This window comes from Lepus europaeus, chromosome 14 (genome assembly GCF_033115175.1).
Source record: "Lepus europaeus isolate LE1 chromosome 14, mLepTim1.pri, whole genome shotgun sequence".
Lineage (NCBI taxonomy): Eukaryota > Metazoa > Chordata > Mammalia > Lagomorpha > Leporidae > Lepus > Lepus europaeus.
This window is the reverse complement of record NC_084840.1, coordinates 70,622,455-70,645,376: the sequence shown is the minus strand read 5'-3', so window position 1 is coordinate 70,645,376 and position 22,922 is coordinate 70,622,455. Positions and strand designations below refer to the sequence as shown.

At 41.5% G+C, this 22,922-nt stretch overlaps 1 protein-coding gene across 6 annotated transcripts in view; it reads left to right on the top strand.

The window, feature by feature from the left end:
• Positions 1–1,126: 1,126 nt before the first annotated feature.
• CELF2 (CUGBP Elav-like family member 2) overlaps positions 1,127–22,922 on the top strand; it is a 599,463-nt gene continuing 577,667 nt past the window's right edge. For 2 of the 6 annotated variants that reach the window (XM_062210933.1, XM_062210920.1), the window contains exon 1: positions 1,129–1,272. In XM_062210933.1, coding sequence (XP_062066917.1) covers positions 1,220–1,272 — 53 coding nt within the window. In that variant the 5' untranslated portion in view covers positions 1,129–1,219. Of the gene's footprint in view, positions 1,273–22,922 lie in introns of all 6 variants that reach the window. The other 4 variants (XM_062210923.1, XM_062210921.1, XM_062210930.1 and 1 more) reach the window with 3 other exon arrangements.

Below are 22,922 nucleotides of genomic sequence, written 5' to 3'. Positions count from 1 at the left end.
GCAGGGAACTTTGCTGGTTCCAGAACTCTCCAGTAAAAAGAGGCCCAGGTTTAAGAGACAATGATTATTGAAAAATAAGAAATCCACACAGGCACCAAAAAACCCATGGGATGAATAAGAAGACAAGGAGGGACACTCTGGGCAAACAACACTGCCCCGGGTGGTTTTTAACATGTGTTCTGCAAAGTTTCAGATGGTTTCCAAAAGGATGTTTGATTTTACATAAAGGACAAAGCACACCCTTTTCTCTCAGTGTTTAGAGGGATTTCCACACTTCTCCTTTCGCACTATCTTAAAACACAAGAGAGGACACAAAGAGAGGAAGCCAGGGGAAGAGAAAAATAAAGAAGGCAAGAAAGAAAGGCAGGGGAGGGGGAAAGATTGGAACAGAGCAGAAAAAAAAATAGAAACGAGGAAGCACTGTAGCAAAAAAAAAAAAAAAGAAGAAGAAGAAGAGAGAGAGGAAGGAAGGAAGGGGGAAGGAAGGAAGAGGGAAGGAAGGAAGGAAGGGAAGAAGGGAGGAAGAAAAAGAAATCTACCCGAAAACACACAGTAAATTCAAGCTCCTTAGCAGCCCGGCTCCAACTTATTTTAAAAAAAAAAAACAACGCCTAGCAGTAATATAGCTACAGCCTCTGAGGGAAGCTCAGAGGCTGATGTCAGAGTCCCAGAACCTAAGCCACGAGGAAAAAAATAACTAAATGAAACGTAAAACAAGGAAGCCGGCAGCAGAGCGGGTCTTCGGACAGGGCTGGGAAAGCCGGGTCTGCGGGGCAGGGGGAAGACCCCCAAGGAGGCGAGGCGCGCAGCCCCGCGCAGTCCTCTGTCAATGATTGCGGGCAAACTCTGCAGGCTTCGGGCTGGGGCTGTGTTTGTTCCCACTGAAAGCCGAGGAGGACGGTGTTAATAAAGAGAGATTTAGCCGAGCGCTGTGCTCGGAATAAAGTGGGCTACACAAAAAGGTCAACCGTGATCCGAGGGCTCGGGAAGGTGCTGAGGAGACCGCGGGAAAAGCGCCGGCGCGCGAGGCCCGGGGTGGGGGTGGCGGGAAGCCAGGGCCCGCGCTCAGCGCTCCCGGGAGGAGCGAGAGCCGCGCGGGGCGCCCTCCCGCCCGGCCCGCGCCGCCGCCCAGCCGCCTCGGCGTCCCCGGCCGCCCCGGCCCCCTCCTCCTCCTCCTCCTCTCCCTCGGAGGACCCGCCCTGAGCCCGCTCTCTAGACCATGGTCTCCTTAATCTCAGACTTGGATCCCCTCAAAGACTGGAAAGTGTTAAGGTAGGCCTGCTCTGCTTTCTCTGCGCACGCCGCCGGGCTCCGGCCCCGCAGCCCTGGGCGGCAGTGCGGGACGCCGGCCGCGATGCCCCGGGTGGGCGCAGGTGGCCGCGGGGGCCGGCGGCTTTGACGTGGAAGCTCCCTGGAGCGGCTGTAGACAGGCGTGCGCGCGCGCGTGTGCACTTCCCGGGGTCCCGGGGTCACTGCCTTCCTCCTCCTGAGGGTCCCCCCTGACTGACCCCAACCCACCCGTGGCCGAGGGCTCAGAGCGCCCGCTCCTCCTCATAATTTCGTGGGTTTCAGGGGGACACTTGAGACGGAATGTGGCCAACTTTGTGGGACTTCAGATAGAAAAGTGAACTTTTTGAGAAAGGAGGCGGCGGGGTGAGGGGGGCAGAGGCTTTCCTCCCATGACCTCTGCTGCCGGCCCGCACCGTCAGCTCTGAGCGGGAGAAGTCCAGTGACCTTAAGAAAACGAGCATGTACAATTGAAATGACACCCTCCGCTGAATGCTCCTTTAAACGGTGAACTCTGACCTCTTCATCTCTCAGAGGCGCCGAAAAATTAGAACCCAGGAGCTGAAAATGGGTAGGTTCGTGCACCCTCGAGTGGGTCGCTTTACTTCACTCCAAGTGGGATTTCCTACTGAAAGCATTCTTAGACAATTTTTAAAATACAGAGATGTTAAACGGCAGGATTTTTGTTAAAAGAGAGTCTACACAGTGTTATGTTTTCCAAATAACTACCCCAAAGCGTGGTCCCACAAGATTTAGAACAGAACCCAAAGAAAGAATGTAAATGAGTAGGAGTGTCTGATCCTAGGATCTCTTTTTTTTATGACATTTCTCAATTATTAGTTAATTAATTCCTTATTTCCTTTTCATGAATTCAGCCCCAGTGTTTGTTTGAATTTATTATTTGTAAGAACATTATAGAAATGAAAAAATAATCCAATATCCATTATTTTCTTTTTAAAATAATTGCATCTTTCTAGAACTTTTCACATATGCATGTGACAGATCATGTAATATATGCAATTATAGAATATGCTCTTCTTCCAGTTAACATATTAAGCATATTTCCATGTTTATGCCTTCCTTTTATAGCCATTTTTAATAGCTAAAAGCACTTTATGTTAACTATGTTGTTTACTAAATTTAGATTGCTCCCAGTCCTTGATTTTATATTAACAACTGAAAGAACATCTTTGTGTGTATAGTGTTTTACTTCCACTAAATAATTCCCAGGATTTCTACATGAAAAGTTCCAAACACTTTTATGAGTCTTTCAGTAGATTTTTTTCTATTTGCATGTTTAAACTTTATTTTTATTGAGAAATGGTAAAATACTTGTGTGTATATCCTTGTGTATAGTATTAGAATAAACTTCAGTCTCCCTTTCTTTTAACTGGATTGCTAACCTGTTTGTTAAACTGAAATATCTCTTAAGAGTTTTTTTTTTTTTAAATTCCAGTGATTAACTCAACATTATTGCACAAGTGGATAAGGCAGGCACTAACTCTAAGAATGTGTGTGACTACAGTCACAAATTTTAAAAAAGCAACCCTCCGAGGCCTCTTTAGATAATGAGCCTGTCTTAACTCATTTCAAAACTTGTGATAATGTTACCTTTCCCGTAAAGGTGGCCCCAATATAAATGAAGTTTATTTATGGTTAAAATAAAGCGTTACAAATTTGGACTGGCAAGAGCTGAGAAAGATAAACATACATTTTTACATGGACTACTTTGGCTACACCAAGTTCATTCTGTCCACACCTCTTCCTGGCAAGCTTATTCCATCAGCTTTTTAACCGCATATAATCCTTCCCTCAAGCATGAAATAACAAAGGGATAGCATTTATGACTTTTTTTTTTTTAATTTGAGAGGCAGAGATGGAAGACAAATCGATAGGTAGGCAGACAGACAGCTCCTATCTGTTGGTTCAGTCTCAAAATGCCTGCAAATGTCCAAGGCATTTTGAACTAACCTGAAGCCAGGAGCCTAGAATGAGGACTACAGTATGGGTCTCCCACATGGAGGACAGGGTCCCAGCTACTTGAGTCATTACCTAGCACCTCCCAAGGTCTACAATAGCAGGAAGCTGGAATCCAGAGCTGGAACTAGGACCTGAACCCAGGCTCTTAGATAAGGAATGTGAATGTTAGTGGGTAGGTAGGGATGCTTGCCTCTGAATTGCATTTTAAATCCTTATTTTTTTACAATGAGGCATCCTTTTGGCAAATTTTGATCTACTGAAATGTTCACACACCAACCTTAAGTCTCTGTCTGTAATATTCGGGAGAAGCAAAGATATGCAACCAGCTTATAAATGGGTAATCATGCAGGAAAATGAGATATGTGCCCTAATGCTTTACAGCGTTGTCTGTGATACAAGTTATGTCAATCAAATGCTTTAGAAATCCAGAGAAATGGGATGAGAGATCCTATTCCAGTAAAGAAAAACAGTGGTAAGTGCTCTTGTCTGGTTAACAGAAGAATATTTGATATATAAAGCATATTAAAAGGTGGAAAGGCTTGCATACCCTTATAACCTGGAATATTTTCAGGTGTTTGGCCCAAGAATGTGGTCTAGAGTTCCGCCAAACCTGCTGGCTCCTGAAAAGTACATAAGTACAGCTGATTTTCAAATCTGCTTACACCACAATTTAGTGTTCAAGATATCTGTTTATGGGGCTGGTGCTGTGGTGTAGCAGGTAAAGCCACCGCCTACAGTGCTGTCATCCCATATGGGCACCGATTCAAGTCCCGGCTACTCCACTTCCAATCCAGCTCTCTGCTATGGCCTGGGAAAGCAGTGGAAGATGGCCCAAGTCCAGATGGCCATTGCTGCCATCTGAGGAGTGAACCAGTGGATGGAAGATCTCTCTCCCTCTCTCTGCCTCTTCCTCTGTAATTCTGCCTTTCAAGTAAATAAGTGAAATCTTAAAAAAAAAAAGAAAAAAAATCTGTTTGCAGGGTACATCTTCAGGTCACGGGGAAAACCTAAAGTGGAAATAGTGCTCTTGGTTATGTTTTAATTGCTGTCAACCTCCAGGGATGTGGAAGAAACCTAATTTGCACCAGAAGACAAGCCAACAATTTTCAACATTAAGATTCCCCTTTTGACCACTGGGAAAGTACAGACACTACAGTTTCATTCAAAGAAGAGAATCCAAATAAGCTGAATCAAGAAAAAGTGTTCTTAGTACACAGAAGGAGGAACAAATATGTAGTATATCAATGAGTAAAAGAATAAAGCAAAAAAAAAAACCCTGATATTATGATTAGTACAGGATTTCATGCTCATTGATATACACTTGTCTTAGCCAAAAGGCCGAGAAGCGATCATGCTCATTGATATATTTCATGCTCATTGATTATTTCATGCTCATTGATATAACCTGTGGGAAAAATGTCCACAGGAAGAGGAGAGCTGAATACCTGGCCTCTCTTTTGTCCCTATCCAGCCCCTGCATCACCTTCAAGGGAGGCTTTAAAACATTCCAGATCTGGTAATTCTTCTGCTCAGAGAGAGGGAGTTGAGCCAGGACATGAAGTGATGTGATGAAGTCATAGATCTCTGTGGTATAAGCTGTTGTCACCACCCCCCCCCTTCTGTTCTAACTCTCTCTTCTAGTATGAGGGATCTGTCCACTGTTTTCACTTCTGTTCTCATGTCTCTTGTCATGATTTAAGGTGGCTCAGCTCAGACCTCTCTTCAGAGCTCCCAGACTTATCCACAGAGCTGATTGTATACCTTAATGATGTCTCAAGCTCAACAGGCTGCAAACACTCTATGCTGCTCTCTTCCACTCTCTGTTGGTTCTAAGAGGGCTTGTGAGTCATACCACTATCCAGCCAGATACTCCGATTGGAAAGCTAGGCATCCTCTTACTTTATATGCAAACTATGGCCAATTCCTCTTTATTTAACTCCTAAACACCTATGGACTCTCTCCACTTTTCTCTGCCTTCTGTTGCTAACATCTCCCTTTGCTCAGAACATCATTCTACTTCTCAATTAGTCTCCCTGTTCCAACTTTTGCACTCTTAACGTCTGTTTTGCACACAGGAGGAATACAAACATTTCAGAAGTCATAAATCAGATCACGGGACTTTTCTGCTTAAAATCCTTTACTCTTAGAATGAAAGCCAGTATCCTCATGCTATTCTACCAGACCCCATATGATCTAAACCTTGTTGCCTCTCCAGCCATGTCTGCTCCTTATTTTCTCACAACCTATGCTGCTGGCATACTGGTCTTTCTCTCCCTCCCTCAAAACCACAGCCAAGTTTGTTGGGTCTTTATTTGTGTTAGCCGCTCCCTCTTCCTTCCTGGAAATCTTCCCTTAACCATTTGCAAGTCATTCAAGTCTTAGCTCATATATCATCTCCTCAATGAGGCCTTCTCCAATCCCTCAGTTTAAAGTCATCCAAAAGTCACCAGTCACCGTCTAGCTTATCTCCTGATAGGATGGCCATAGGAAATTGCCAACATTCAGCTATTTTTTAATGATAAAAATGTCAATTTAATGTGGTATAACTAATATTTTCACAGCACTGCTGCCAATTCCTGTTATATGAATATAAATATGTTTATATTTATTAGTTATTTCTCTCCTCCATTAGAATTGCATAGTTTGTGTATTTAACTGGTGTATACTCAGTATCTAATAAATTTCCTCAGGTGGACATTTGTCACAGCAGTTAAGACACACACACGAGACACCCACATCCCATATTGGAGTAGCTGGGTTTCAGTCTCAATTCCACTACCAATTTAAGCATCCTGCTAATGTACAGCCTGTGAGGCAGCAAAGTGATGGCTCAAGTACTTGGGTCCTGCCATCCATGTGGGAGATCCAGATTGAGTTCCTCCCTTCTGGCTTCAGGCTGGCTCAGCCCCAGCTGTTATAGGCATTTGGGAAGTAAATCAGCAGACAGGTCTGTCTGTCCATATATGTCTGTCTCTTTTTCTCTATATTTCAAATAAATACACATTTAAAAAAATATTTCCTGGCAAGAGACACACAATGAATGAATGAATGAGATGATCACTGCTTGTCTCCATCATCCAACTTTACACTAGGCAGGAGCATAGGCTTATTTGTTCTGTTCACATTCTGACTCCAGTATTTCCCACAGTAGCATTATGTGAAATTAATTAACTAATAACTCCTAACTCACGGTTTGCAATTTTATCTCCCACTCATTGTTTCTGCGCCAATCAGGAAAGAGTCTGATTTTGTAACATGGAATATTTAAATATTCTTTCTGGGAATATGAAATGCATCTATTATTTAAGTCCATTTCATTCCTTCTAGACAAGGGAATGATCTAGAGCAGAGGCTGGCAAACTTCTATAAAGGGCCAGACAGTAAATACATCAGGTTTTGCTGGCCTTACAGTCTCTGTTGCAGCTACTCAAGTCCGCTGTTGTAGCATAAAAACAGCCATAGATATAATTTACACAACTTAGCTTGGCTGTGATCCAACAAAACTTTATTTACAATAACAGGCAATAGGCTGGACCCTGGCTGATTGGCCAGAATCTATCCTTTATCATCTGGACTAATGATGTGACCCACAAGAAAATGTAAGTGGCTTTGACAGATTCTAGTTGCAGAGATGTTTTCCAATTGCAAATGATAAAGTGAATATCATAAAATTGCCTCATTATTAGGGGGAAAATTTCAAGGACCTGCAGTGAAATTTCAAAGGCAGAGATGTTTCAGGTCACAAGCACTTGATTTTACAAAGATGATTATGGTTTGAAGAAAATGTATGGTTTACCACATCCCTTAGATGTTTGGATAAACCTTAAAGCTATAACAAAATACACTTTTGCCTGTTCCCTTACTGAGTATGTGAGAAATTCCCATTAATGACAATAGCACATGTTGATGGAAAAAATAGACCAGACTCTGACATGTTTTAAGTCACTGCTTGGCTTCGTTTCTTTTTCATCGTGTTCTCTAGCTCATTTAAGTATACATTTCCCTTTCACATGCTTGATAAATCTCCTCAGATGAATTCCAAATTCATGAAAGAAAGCATGTTGTGGAATTTTGAATGCATGCCAGGTGGGGATACTCCTCAGTTCCTGTTCCATCGCATCTTGAAGATACACAGGGTGGGGAGAGGCTCCGTGGAAGCTCTGCTGGTATCCATTGCGGGTGGGCAGGCAGGCCATCCAAAGATCAGAAATAAGTCTTCCGAGGCAAGAATTTACAAGATTCATTCATGCTTTCTACACATGTGAAGTGCTTTATTATATAGTACCTCATTTTATCTTTGCAACAGTCCTATGAGTAAGAAGTGGTACTATTCGTTGTCTCATTTTGAGCAAAATGATACTTGGAAAGGGTCCATAACATATCCCAGCCACAGTGTAGACTTGGGTCTTGCTAACTCTGAGCCAGGGAAGAAATGATGCCATTTACTGTCCTGATCTGTTTGGTACCTTTCCTTGATACATTCATAAACCTGACCTCAGATAAGAAAAAATTTATACTACATAGTTCTTCCTTTCCCCTTAATGTTTGAAGAACTTGGATCCAATTACTACCTGGTACTTTAAAATACCTTTGCAGAGCAGCGTCAAAGAGGGCTATGGACATGCAGAGAACATCTACTAAAATTTTTTCAGATATGTTGAATTATCCATTCATGAAAGTAAATACAAGTCTGGGATTTTTAAATGATTAATTTATTGGTGAATGATTTAATATTTTTCACAAAGCGTAACCAATGCAGAACATGACATAATAATGACACCAATTATTTATAAGATCACATAAAAATATGAAGTAGAAAAATTCCATTATCTATAGTTTGGATGCTACTTCCATTGCATTTCATCTCATACTAGAATTAAAACAAGAAACTCTCATTACTCTCATTAGTTTTTGTTCATTCCATTGATCCAAATAATCAATGGAAAATATTCACTTGACAGTGAATTTTTTTCCACTCCTGAAGTGAACTGAACAAGCAGTGTTTTAAGAACAAAACCAGCAAATCCAAATCATTTGAAATCTCAGAAGAAACACAGAAGGAAATTCCTTATTTAATCAGGTAAAGTCACCAAAAGATCAGAGACCCCAGTGAAGCTATTTTCCCAAAATAAAAGAAAATCACATGCCATTTTAATTCTGCCCTTTGTGATGTCAAAGATAAACAAAGCCAGACAGTAGTTAAAGTTGTCAGGGTAAATCTTAGCCAGTAATCTACTATTGTAATAGGGAAGCATGTTCAACATGAGATGAACGCAATGTGTTTGTACATAGGTAAGGGCATGGTGAAGGTAAGAATGGTGGAGAGAGATGGTGAGCCAGGTCTCAAAAGTGTCTAGCCAGTTGAAATGACAAAGGCTAGTTCAGCATAAAAACTGATTAGGCCAGCTGAGCCTATTAGGGGGCAGTTGCACACAGTAGGAGTCCATTCTCCCACAGAAGCTGGGATCCTGGGGCCCCATCCTTTCTGATCATTACATTTTAAAGGAATGACTTTCAGGTCTTTGAGAAGGACACTCCTGAGCTGTAAGAAATCCATATGCATCTCTAAGGGACAGAGAAAGGATTAGAGTGGTAAACTCTTTTTAATCTGTACTCTAAGACAGGGTGGATAGGGGCCTATGACTGGTGTTGGTTGGAATAAACAGTGAATTAATTGTTTTGGCTGACTTGAGCTTTCTCAGGTAGGTGCGTTTAGGGGGAGCTGGGGTCATTCTTGGGATATAGCCTTAAACTGTTAGAAACTCTGTTAGTGTGTGTTCAAGTCTTTAATGTGCAAGAGTTGGGGATGAGGAGTAAAATCATTTGTGTTGAGTCTGTAGTCTTCATAAGTCTGGTTGAGAAGAGGTTTCAGAGGAATCTAGTAGGCATTTGGTCATGGAGAGGCTTGGTCAGCTCCTTTCGTCAGGGGAATGAAGACAGTATCCATATTCCTATGAACAATCTAAGTCTGCTTCTCATTTGTTTGCCTTTTTTTGTTTGCTAACAACCAACTGAGTTGTGTGCTGAGACTTGATAGAACACGAAATTTGCTGCATTGTGGGAGTAATCGGGTATTTTTGAGAGGCATTTCTATAGAAACACAGTGATGCGTGGTTAGAACAGATTATCAACTCAGTTTTTGAGTCCAGAAGAGAAGATTTCTGGACATCGAGCCCTATGTATCTTTAGATGGTGGGAGGAGGATGGCTGTGGCAATCCAATAGGCTTCCCATTTGCAGTTTGTGGTGAGGACTTAGTACCATGTCCATCAGTATCCTAGGACGGAGTGTCGCAGATGCAGAAGCTCCAGTTTACTTTCCAAGAGTCAATGTAGCAGCAGTTTTAGGCACAAAGATTGGGCCAGATGTGATTTATTGTTGTAATGACCTCTTTGAAGTTGATAGCAAACTGTCTTACCTCGGTGTGCAGGGCTTTTACAAATTGTGGGGGCAAAGAGCAGCTACAAGATCACCGGGTCCTAATAAGAATCTGGGCAGGCAGAGTTTAGTTCGCAATGATTTCAAGTCATGAGAGAGGGAGAAAATGAAAAACATTAATTTTGAGGGTTGTGGTCATATATTGAAGGAAGCTAGAAGAATTGAGGAATCAGTAAAGACTGACAATATGTGTAAGATGGAGGGATATAGTCCAATTTACTGGTAAATAATATAACTTCAAGGACAATGAGTAAGACTAGGATCTGATAACTCACCAGGATGTTATATAGCTTTCCAATGAAACATAGGGTCAATTTCCATAGTTTTCCCATTTTTTTTATCAAGGATAATTAAAGGTTATTCTTGTTTATGCAGTAAATTTAGTCTTATTGAATTTGGCCTGATAATTTACATAGCTGCAGTAAGAGTGGTAATTGACCATATAGGTATTTTCAGATTTGCTTTGCTCATGCTTTTAATAAAGAATGTCAGATTGGACTTTTCTTTCTTTCTTTTTTTTTTGTTAAAGATTTATTTTATTTATTTGAAATGCAGCACTACAAATAGAAAGAGGAAGAGAAAGAGAGACAGAGAGAGAGAGGTCTTCCATCCTCTGGTTCATTCCCCAAACAGCCACAACAGCTGGGGCTGGGCCTTACCAAAGCCAGGAGCCAGGAGCTTCTCCTGCTCCTGCTCCCACGTAGATGCAGGGGCCCAGGCACTTAGACCATCCTCCGGTGCTTTCCCAAGTGCATTGGCAAGGAGCTGGATCCAAAGTGGAGCAGTCAGGACTCAAACTGGTGCCCATGTAGGATGCCAGCATCCCAGACTGCGGCTTAACCTATTATACCACAGCGCAAACCCCAGACTTTTCTTTTTAAAGATTTACTTATTTGAAACAGAGTGTCAGCCAGCGCCGCAGCTCACTAGGCTAATCCTGCACCTGCAGCGGCCGGCACCCCGGGTTCTAGTCCCGGTTGGGGCGCCAGATTCTGTCCCGGTTTCTCCTCTTCCAGTCCAGCTCTCTGCTGTGGCCTGGGAGGGCAGTGGATGATGGCCCAAGTGCTTGGGCCCTGCACCCACATGGGAGACCAGGAGGAGGCACCTGGCTCCTGGCTTCGGATCTGCGCAGTGCGCCGCCCGCAGCACACCAGCTGTAGGGGCCATTTGGAAGGAAGACCTTTCTCTCTGTCTCTCTCTCTCACTGTCTAACTCTACCTGTCCAAAAGAGAGAGAAAGAGTGTGAGAGAAAAAGAAATCTTCATCTGCTGCCTTACTCCCCATAAGGCAACAGCTAGAGCTGAGTCAAGCCAAAACCAGGAGCCAGGAAGTTTATCCAGAGCTCCCATGTGGGTGGCAGGGACCCAAACACTTGAGGCATCTTCCACTGCTTTTCCCAGGCCATTAGCAGGGAACTGAGACTCAAACCGGCATCCATATGGAATGCTGGTGTTGCAGGCGGTGGGTTAACCCACTACACCACAACACCAGCCCACCCGGACTTTAAAAGTCTCTTGAGGCTTGGTAGCCAAGCCAAGAACTTGATAGCAGAACTCATAATTTGGGTGAAAATCTAGGTCCTCCAAATATCCTAAGATTCCCAAACTTTCCAAGACACAACTACCTGTACTAGCCTGTAAGTCTGGAAACCAAGTAAGTCAGGTGCCAGGCCAGTTTTTCCAAGACGGCTTTTTAATTTTTTTTGTTAAGATTTATTTGTTTACTTGAAAGAGTTATAGATTACAGATAGATACAGACAGACACACACACACACACACACACACACAGAGAGAGAGAGAGAGAGAGAGAGAGAGAGAGATACGGGTTCACTCTCCAAATGGCTGCAATGGCCAAGGCTGTGCTGAGCCAAAGCCATAAGCCTGGAACTCCATCCAGGATCTCCCATGTGGGTGTCAGGGCCCAAGTACTTGGGTCATATTCTGCTGCTTCCCCAAGTGCATTAGCAGGAAGATGGATTGGAAGTGGAGCAGCCAGGACTTGAACCTACACCCATATGGGATGACAGCATCGCAAGCTGTGGCTTAACCCTCTGCACCAACCCCTCAAAAAGCACTTTGTAAACACTGAATCTATAAAGTCAACTTTGGCTACTTAAATCTGATTATTTCTGATTTCATTTATCATTCTCAGATAGGGCATTCCAGCGAAAGCCTTGATCATATAATTTGGCCAACTCCAATTATAGTCTATTATAAGGAGAACAGATTTTTATTAAACTGATGCCAATAACTATATTGTCATGCAAATAAGAATATTCAACTGCAGCTTCTGAATTCTCGAGAGATCAGGTAGGGAGACAAAGATAAATGCTTCAATTTTTTTTAAAATAAAAATTTAGTTTACTAGATTGCTATGGGTCATAGTTACCCTAAGAGGAATGAAAACAGGGTTTCCTTATATCTCAAAGATAGACTAAAGAGCCAGCAATATTCCAAACAAAGGCCATAAAAGAATAATAATCCATTATTGGTTTAGTCAGTTCAGTATAATTAATTTTGTTCTCCTTGATCTTGGTTTAGCAGTTTTATGAACCTGTCATTTTCTCCACTAGCATTCTGATAATCCTGTACCAGTTCAGTGGGATGATCTCAAAGTGATTTCAGCAATGGCATCAAAAGATTGTACCCCAGAGTACCTGCCATAGTCCTTTCCATGATTCTCTGAGTCATTCAGCCCTTTGGCTTGAGCCGATTGCAGTAGCTCTCAGGAAGGCATCAGAGTAAAACAGTAATAATTTGTGGATGACAAAAGACTTAAAATGGCAATGGTTAAAGATCTGATGAGAGTTCACTGTAAAAAAAAAAACTGATGAAATTTTATTATTTCTATGAGATATAAATAACAATTGGAATTATGACATAAAATTATCTATTATTACCTGGTATCAGACAAAGCAGTGCAAAGATATTACCCAGGCAGCAAAAACATTGACAAATTTCTAGGAAGTTTATACAATTTTTCAGGTATAACATTTACCTCTACAAATACATCCTAGGGAAGTTAAACATTTCTTTTCATTAGACAGCACTTTTCATACAATTCAACCCATCAAGTAAATTCAATTCTTTTGACATCTCTTTTTTACAAGGTGAAAGAGCAAATCCTTTGAGATTTTCCAGCTGCCCTCTGGAAATCAAGAAGACTTCATTTATGATTTGAGTTGGAAAAGGCAAAGTTGTCAAAAATGTCAAAAGGTTTGAACAGTTGACTAAATAAGATCACAGGTTACTATTAAATACTGATTGGTTACCTACTTAACCAGAGTGACATAAAAAAATTCAAAATAGGAGGGAAGCTGATTGTTGAAAAGCAAAAACAAAACTAGAACCTTAGCTCTTTTGGAAATGAGAAGATCCAGTTCTCGTAAATAATCAAGGGCATGCTAAGGACAACATGAAGCACAGAGAATTATTTTGATGAGGCAGAATCTTTGCTTCCTAGGCAGATTACTGAAAAGGTAAGGAAAAACCTTTCACAGCCACTTGTCAAGACCAGGTCACTAATCCAAGAAACTATAAGAGATTGAAACCCAACTCCAGTTTTGCACGACTACACTGATGATATTAAAGCTTCTTTATACAACTTTATACATAAATCCATTTAATTGTAGCTAGCTGTGACCACTGCTATGGACTGAAGTGTTTTCCCCAAAGTTCACATGTTGAAGTCTTAATTCTCAACATGAAAGTATTTGGAGATGGGACTTCAGGAAGATGGGTAGCTTTAGGAGAGGTCATGAAGATGAGACACTCATGATGGGATTAGTGCCCTTATAAGAAGAGGCATCAAAGAACTCATCACCAAGTCCACTCTTTTCTCCATGTGAGGACACCTGGAGGGGCACTGTGTGAAAACAGGAAGACAGCGCTCACCAGAATCACGCTAGGACCTAGGTTCCAAACTTCCAACCTCCAAAAATGCTGAGAAGACAGATTTCTGATATTTAGGCCGCAGGATTTGAGATATTCTGTTATGATAGTCTGAGTAGACTAATTTACCATCACAACAAAACATTCCTTTTCTCCAACTTTCTTTGCCCATTCAGGTCTTGTCCCATCCTTCCTATCATCCTCATTCTGAAACAACCAATTGTTTTACTTTAGAACAGAATTAGTCTCCTTTTTTCATTAACAAAAACGCACCCTGGGGCCAAGGTTGTGGAAGAGCATGTTACATCACAAATGTGAGTGTTGGTTGGTATCCCAGCTACTGCATTTCCCATCCAGCTTTCTGCTAATGCACCTGGGAAGGCAACAGAAGACGGCTCAGGTACTTGGGACTCTGCCATCTAGGTGGGAGACCCGGATGGAGATCCTGGCTCCTGACTTCTAGCTTTGAGCTTCAGCCTAGCCTAGACCTGGTTGTTGCAGCCATCAGCCATTTAGGGAATGAATCAGCAAATGAAAGACCTCTCTCTCTCTCTCTCTCTCTCTCTCTCTCTCAACTAACTCTGCCAGCTTTTTGTTGACTTGACAGTAGTTAAGATAATTCAGAACTTCAATGGTTTCTGTAGGAATCTCCTTAAATGAACTCCTTTTAAGACCTCACCTGAATCTGTAATTTGGAAATACATGAAATTTGTATACCTTAATGAAATTAAAATATAAATAAAATTCTACCAACAAAAAATAAATAAATAGACCTCACCCTTCCCAGTAGACAGAAACTCAATCCATGTTTCTTATGTGGGTGGCGGTAACCTAAGTTACCTCTCTCTCTCCCATTTAAGGAATGAACCAGCAAATGAAAGATATTGCGTGCGCTCTCTCTCTCTCATTATGTGTGTATATTCCTCTTTCTGTCACCCTAGCTTTCAAATAAATAAATATTTTTAAAAGCACATCCTACATTCTTTGCATACCTTTCATTCAGGATTGGACGTATTTGGACTTAAAGTACGTTCAATTTATGATGGGTTTATCAAGATGTGATCATTTCATAAACTGAGGAGCATATGTACCACTAAGCTAATTTGCAAATATATAATTTTATAATCTCTAGGGTATATGGCTTTTATAGTACAATTTTTTTTATATGGCAAAAGAGGCCTATTTGACTTGATGCTTAGATGCCTCTTGGGATGCCTGCATCCCGTTGGGAGCGTCTGGGTTTGAGTGTGGGCTCTGCTTCTGATTTCAGCATCCTATAATGTGCATTCTGAGAGGCAACAGGTAATGTCACAAGTACTTAGGTTACCACCACCCACATAAGAAACATGGATTGAGTTCCTGGCTACTGGGAAGGGTGAGGTCTATTTATTTATTTATTTTTTGTTGGTAGACTTTTATTTATATTTTAATTTCATTAAGGTATACAAATTTCATGTATTTCTAAATTACAGATTCAGGTGAGGTCTTAAGAGGAGTCCATTTAAGGAGATTCCTACAGAAAACACTGAAGTTCTGAATTATCTTGACTACTGTCAAGTCAACAAAAAGCTGGCAGAGTTATTGCCCTCATGGTGCAGCATGGAGTCAGCAAGAGTTCTAAGGGGGTCTCTAAGTGCTGAAAGTTTCCCATGGGAAGGGAAGAACAAAGGGGCCTCACAGGGAGTCAGGAAAAATAAGTCTTGTCCTGGAGTCAGGGAGTGAGTGCCCACTGGAAACAATTATCTATAGAGGAATAAAAACTTTCAAGTCAGGAGGTTCCTTTTGAAGGAAGCCTGGGACTCTAACCCAGCTTCCAAATTGTGAGAGTGAAAATCTGTCCTCACTGCTTCAAGTGGACATTTGTTTGGAGCCTGAGCTCAAAAGTCATACTCACCACTGGACACCCAAAGGAGCTTGCAGGTGAGGACTCAATGCATGCTGCAGGTTACATCCAAGGGCCTGATGATGCCAGATCCAGATGACCATGAATGATAAAGCAGTGTTTAAAATGGTAAGAGCAGACTTGACTCAACAACGCGGAAGAGTGTCCAGTGTGAACCGAACTGAACTTCGATTGGTACAGAGTTGACTGTGCATCTTAATGGGAGAAATAGGTAGTTAGCAGAGGCAGGGAGGAGTGGCCCAGTAAGGCTGGTTCAGTTTATATGCTGATTAAGCCAGCTGAGTCTGTTTGGGTGCAACTGCACACAGTAGGAGTCCATTCCCCCACAGAAGGAATGACTTTCAAGTCTTTGAGAAGGACACTCCTGAGCTGTAAGAAAACCATATGCATCTCTAAGGGACAGAGAAAGGATTAGAGTGGTAAACCCTTTTTAATCCGTGCTCTAAAAAAGGGTGGATAGGGGCCTATGACTGGTGTTGGTTGGAACAAACGGTGAATTAATTGTTTTGGCTGCCTTGAGCTTTCTCTGGTAGGTGCGTTTAGGGGGAGCTGGGGTCATCCTAACATGGGATTGGCCTTGAGCTGTTAGAAACTCTGTTATTGTTTGTCCTTGTCTTTTTAATTTGCAGGGGTGAGGGTGAGGGGGTGGGCAAAATCATTTGTGTTGAGTCTGTAGTCTATAGACCAAGGTTGAGAAGAGGGCTGAGAAGTGCCTGGCTGGCATTTTGTCAAGGAGCAACTCTTGTCAGGGAACAGAGAGTACAATGTGCCACTTATCTCCCTCCTCTATACTCCCAAAGTATGGATTAAGCCAATAGTCCCAGAATACGAGACCCTCACAGGGCAGAGCACCCTGTGAGGAGGAGGATCTGTCAAGTTTCTCTCTGTTCCCATGAAGATCCCTTGTGTTCCTTCTCCTCCCAATTTCTGTGCAACAGAGATAGAAATTGCCTAAGACATTAACTTACCACTCCCCTTCTCCAAGTCTACATAAAAGAACACTCCCAGTCCCTGAGCCATGGTATTTTATGAGGACAGGGATTATCTGTTGGCTTACAACTGTGTTTCCAGCATTGCCTGGGACTCTTTTCAGGATCCAGGTTGATGATTCATTTTTTTTTAAAGATTTATTTTATTTATTTGAAAGGCAGAGTTACAGAAAGGCAGAGGCAGAGAGACAGAGACAGAAAGAGAGAGAGAGAAAGAGAGAGAGAGGTCTTCTATCTGCTGGTTCACTCCCCAAATGGTCATAATGGCCAGAGCTGGGCAGATCTGAAGCCAGGAGCCTGGAGCTTCTTCTGGGTCTCCCACACAGGTGCAGGGGCCCAAGGACTTGGGCCATCTTCTACTGCTTTCCCAGGGCGTAACAGAGAGCTGGAGCAGAATTGGTACTGGATCAGCCAGTACTCTACCTGGAGCCCATATGGGATGCCGGCTCGGCAGGAGGCAGCTTTACCCACTACGTCCCAGTGCTGGCCCCTGATTCCTTTTTTTTGCCTGAGAGCTGCTCCCTAAACCTCCCTCCCTGCCTGCCCAGTCCACCCCTACCCCAGCCAGAAGTAAGCCTTTCTTCCTCTGAATGCTCCTGGAGCTGCATTTAAAGCTTACATTCTCAAATGTATGTGCATATTTCTACTTCGTAGTGTTCATGTATATCTTGGTTCCATTTGCAGGCAATGAACTCCTGGGAGATGGGGAGGGTCAATGTCTGGTTCATCTTTGTGTTGTTCACTTATATCCTTTGTGCCACCATTTTCCTGAACCAGTATTTGTATGGGCACCAGCACAGTCCTCATTTCTAAAATGAGAGATTGAATCAGATTACAACTAAGGATCCTCCAACTATAAAATTATGTGATCGATGTAGGATAATATAGAGAAGCACCTTCCCATTGGATCCTGAATTCCACCTCCGAGTGATGCTGTGAATCCATTTCCTACACTGTCGAGTTTTTCTGGCAGCAAAGCAATTCTCCTTATATTGATCCTCATTTTCTTTCAAGGCTCTTTTATTCCCAATCCTTCTGAAGAGCTGATGGACTAAACTACAAATCTGTTTTCTGATGTTCTGTCTCTGAACTAGAGCTATAATGTAAATCAGCTGTTGTGGGATGAGTTTTTCTGACACACACTGACATTAGCAATCATATGACTCGTCCTGTGGGGCCAAATATTGCAATCAATCCAGGTTGCAGGTGTTTCAGTTAACCATGACTATAGAACTCCATTTTGTTTTATTGTCGTGCCAGTTTTTCATCCTTATACAGACACAAATGTCTAAACCAGGAAGAATTGTTAGAGACCCACAGAACAGCAATTTTATATATTTTATCATGTTTCCTGGTGGGTAGAAGTCAAAGATTTTGTGAACTGGGGGAAAAAAAATGTGACCTTCATTGAAGTTTGCTATTTACAAATGGGACTCTGCTTTTTCTGGGACTTTGCATGTGACATTCCTTTGCTCTTATTATTATCCTCATTATTGAATGTAATATACATTGTTGAATTCCCAAAAGCAGCACTGCTTTTTCCTTCACTGTTAAAACTGGTATATTTAAAAGGTTTGTCCCATCCTGATTTCCTAAATGTAACTTTCCAGATAACCATATTCAAATTGTTCACTTGCCTCATTAGTACTTAGGGTACGAAAAGAGATAGTTTAAATTAAACAACAATGTGGAATGTGCTTTTTATTTAGCCATTCCTTTACACTACAGATTATCCTCATGAAAGTGGGAAAACATGGTTGCATTAGAAGGTCTGCTATGACGAGTCTTTTTGGAATAGACACATTTGAAAGACCCAACAAATATAGTCATTTTGCATAACGATGGGAAATGAGACTGAGTGCTACTGAGTGGTATGATGCTCAGAGAACCCAAGAATGTTTGGGTCTTGATGAAGACTAGAGCCAACGCTCATTCACAAGTTTCCAGAGGAGAGGGACCAAGAACAAAAGAACCAAGATAGAGATCCCTCAGTTTCTCAACTGAGCATGCAAAAAAAAAAAAAAAAAACCAAAACAAAACAAAAAACAAAAACAAAAACAAACAAACAAAAAAAAAAACTTGTTTGTTTGGGACTTTCTGGGCTATATAACATTCTGCAATCCTGAACCTTCCTCCCAAATGCCACATCTGCCAAATATTAGACCCTCATGTTCTAAAGGAAACAATGGCAAATTGAAGCAAAGTTAGAGTTTATGGTAGATGTAGCTTTGGCTCAGTTCCTCAATATACATAAATCTAATGAGTTGTGCTAGACTATATGAAACACTCAATGTTTCTAAGCTAGATAGTCCTAAATAAGTTCAGACCATGAGACTTGCTCTATTTCTCACTAAAAGCTTGGTATATTAATTAGAAATTTGTAGCTTCACCTAATCAAATGCTGGATATTTCAACTACCTTTTACAATTGTCTAAACCAGGGGCCAGTGATGGCTGTTTAGTGCAGCAGTTAAGCTATTATTTCAAGCACCTGCTTTATATATAGCAGAGTGCCTGGGTGTGAGTCCTGGCTCCTCTCTATTCCAGCTTCCTGGGATGCAGTGGTGATGGCACAAGGACGTAGATCCTTTGCACCATGTGGGAGACCAACATTGAGTTCTGAGCCCTTGGCTTCAGTCTGGACCCGCCTTGGCTGTTTGGGGAGTAAACTAGCAGAAAATATCTCAAGTTCTCTCTCACCCCACCTCCCTGCCTTTCAAATAAAATTTTTAAAAATAAAGTTCCTTTAAAAATTAAAAGTAATACACCAGAGGTAAACACACTCTGCAGAGGACCAATGAGCAAGTATTTTTGGCTTTATTGATCAAACTATAGCCTCTCTCATAATTACAGACATCCCTTGATGTGTATGGCAGATTGGTTCTAGAACCCCACGTGGATACCAAAATCCACAGATGCTCAAGGCTCATATAAAATGGTATAATATTTGCATATAGCCTATGCACATCCTCCCATTATACTATAAGTAATCTATCAATTATCCATCCTAACTAATACATCATAAATGCTATGTTAATAATTGTTACATTGTTTAGAGGACAACAAGAAAAGAACACTGTAAGTGTTCCGAACAGATACATTTTTTTCCCTCCAAATTATTTTCAAGCCACAATAGGTTGAATCTGAGGATACAGAAGACCACATTCAACTTAGCCATTGTAGCCCCAGAGCCGACAGTAACAAATAAAATGAGCTGGCATGGCTGTTAATCTAATAAAAACTATTTACAAAAACAGGCAATAGACTGGATTTCTCCATGGACCATAGCTTTTCTATTCTGGCGCTAGCCCACAGACCATATATGCTTCACTGAGTTTTAGACCTTTGCTATCCAAGGCAGCCTGGAACAGAGAGATTGAACTAGAGAATGCAGCACGAGAGCAGATGTTTCCCTGGATGCTATGTGTTGAGCTGGCCTGGGCAATAGCCCTGGGAAGAACACAGAGCGTACAAGGAGTGAGGAAGGGAGGCATGGCATCACTTTTCATTTTGGCTATAGTTTTGGCAAAAAGCCAAGAACACTTTCCCTTTTAAGGAATGCCCAGAACTCCCACCCACTAGCAAAAGCCTTTTCCAATGACCTGGAATCTTATCAACTCTCAGCTGGAACTCATCCCTTGGGGAGCAGGCAACAGATCCTAACATGAGGCTAGGGAAGGAAAGACAAGAAGATCCTTGACATACCTGCCCTGGAAGCATTGTGGAAAGCTGTAGAAGAAAGGCAGCTGGGATCACTGATTGCCCTGAGCCAGAAAAAGACATGGGAAGGAACGTAACAAAATAGAACTAGACTCTTGGTGCCTTCAGTCTGCATTTGGTCTGCATTCGGGGTGGCTGTCTTCATCACTACACAATTCTCTTCTTTTCAATGTGGCTGCACATCTTATTATTAAACAAGAATTAATTTCATTCATGAATTGAATGCAGTATTGAGTGTACACATGATCAAGGCAGGCAGAGACAGAGCATTTCATAGAAGCCCACATTTCCTGCTTATAAATGGTGCCTTTTTGCCCCCCTTCACAATGGGCCATTCATCATAATCAGCACAGAAAAAAAAATTAGTATTTTTCAAGAGATTTAGGATTTAGACCTGGCCCTTGGCCAAATGAGGTAACATGGCCTTCCTAGTTTCCTCTCCAGTGTGAGGCTTCCTACACAGATCCATTATTTACAGCTTACCCTGTAACATGTTACCTGTAACATGAAATCGGGGAACTTACATTTTACATTCTACTTCTAATGATGTACCACAGAATGGGTAAGAATTCAGACATTAGGACTTTGGTGAGGCTTTCTCCTTCCCTGAAATCAGGTGTATCTAGAAGCCCTGAGAGAGGAACTCAAGATAAGAGCTGAGTTCCTTCCCAGTTATGATAGTCCCCTGCCCTCTTGAATCTTACTTAATAAATTACCTCTTCACAATAAATTGCCCTTAAATTACTAGATGGAAAATGTCACAGCTGACACTCGACCAAGAATTGGAATTCTATAAGAATGGGGTTTTGGGAAGATCACTGGAGAGGGAAGTAGTTTGAGGTAGAATTTCTTTTGAAGATTTTCATTTCATTTATGACTCCTTCCGGAATGGCAGGAAAGCCCTCTGGAGCCTCTGCCCTGGCCGGGAGTCTCATCAGGTTCGCTAGAAGCTTGCTACTGCATTGCTCCTGTCTCCACGTGGGAAGTAGGAGGCAGATTTTACCCTAGCACGACTGGCAGTGTGCTGGAGGACACAAGGTGGTGGGAAGGAACCACACTGCAAAAGGAGGAAAGGGTCGTTATCTTCATCTTTGAAACAGAGACAAATGCGTAAGAAAACAGCTTCTGAGAAATTGACCTTGGTTTCACTAAAAGTTAGTAGCCAAGTTGAAGAGTAAAACCCATTTGCCTGCTTCCCAGAACAAAATTTGCTTTACTGTCGTGGCTCATTATGGAAGGCAGGCAGCAAATGTAGTTTTCCATTTATTGAACATATCTTGGGCAAAGTCCTTATAACAGAACTGGTTTGTTGTGCTTTTGGATCCTGGTTTTTAGCTCTCTCTGCAATCAGGCAGAGCTCTCCTGAGGATAGGGCTATATGAAACTTTAATTCTCTAGTTAAATTTTTTGGTAACCATAAAATTAGCTTCCTTGTCTTGCTTATTCTCCGCAGATCACAATTCAGCAGACCCATGGCACTCTCAACTGGCCCATTAGTTAGCTGGGGAACCAAGCTAAACATTTTGCAAATAAACTTCAAACACCACAAAGTAGAGAAAGAGAGAATAAGAGGATTTGAACTTCTTGACTCTGTACTTCATAGCTTGAGATTTTTTGCCCGTAAATTGGCCTAAATCCCTTTTGATCATCATTTCTTGTTTTTTGGCAGACAGGGTTTTTTTCTTTATAAAAACAGTGAATGTTTTTTAACTTGTGCTAACACCATTCTCCCACATAGATCTTTTACTTTCATTGACCCCTACAATTGTATTTGCTCTAAACTTTAATCTCCAAGCTGTAAAATAAAAGTTTAAATCATATTTTGAGGCAATACATTTCTGCACTTGCCATTGGTACTCACAAAAGCTTTTTCTTTTTTTTAATGAGAGTTCAGACAAGAGAAAAATAAACCTGTTCTGGAAGGTCACTGAAGATGCCCTAATGTTCTTTAATTCCATTTATTTACATTTTTATTTCTCTTTATAACTGACTTAAAAACAGAGGTAAATTAAGTTCATTTTTGTCTTCTAAGTTGATCCTCAGCGCTGCCTCCCTGATTCTGACTTTAGATACATGTCTGCTTAAAAAAGTGTTTGCTGAAAATCTAGTCTACCTGATTAGAGCAATCAAGACGTTTCATGTGTATTGAGTGTAGTTTGCAAATGCATTGTTTAATTATGACATTTGCTATGTCCCTTTTCCTATAATTATTTTTCTCTGCCTTATGCACATACTGAATAGCCAAAGAGCTATCTGTAAAGAGAAAGATGAATAAGTGGAAAATTAGATGTCCAGTTAACTACAGACATGTCTCTGCAGATATGGAAAACAAGTCATAGCTTAAAAATACAGTCCATTCTTCTGACGGACCTTGGATAAACAAACAGTATTAGTCAAAGCTAATCATATGGCATTAATTTGCTGCCTTGCTTTTCTATTAAAGTCTCCACAGGTGACTCCATATAACAACTAGGTAATGTATTAGAGTTAAGCAGATATGCTTTTAAAAAGACACCATGTAAGCACAGGCTATACTAGAGTTTTCAACATGGAAGTCACTAGTATATGACAGATGGATCTCAGTGGAAAGAACGGGCCATCAAAGAAGGAGGTACCTTTCTCTGAAGGGAGGAGAGAACTTCCACTTTGACTATGAACTTGTCTAAATAAGATTGGAGTCAGCAAACTCAAAATGCTTCCATAGCCTTGGCAACTCA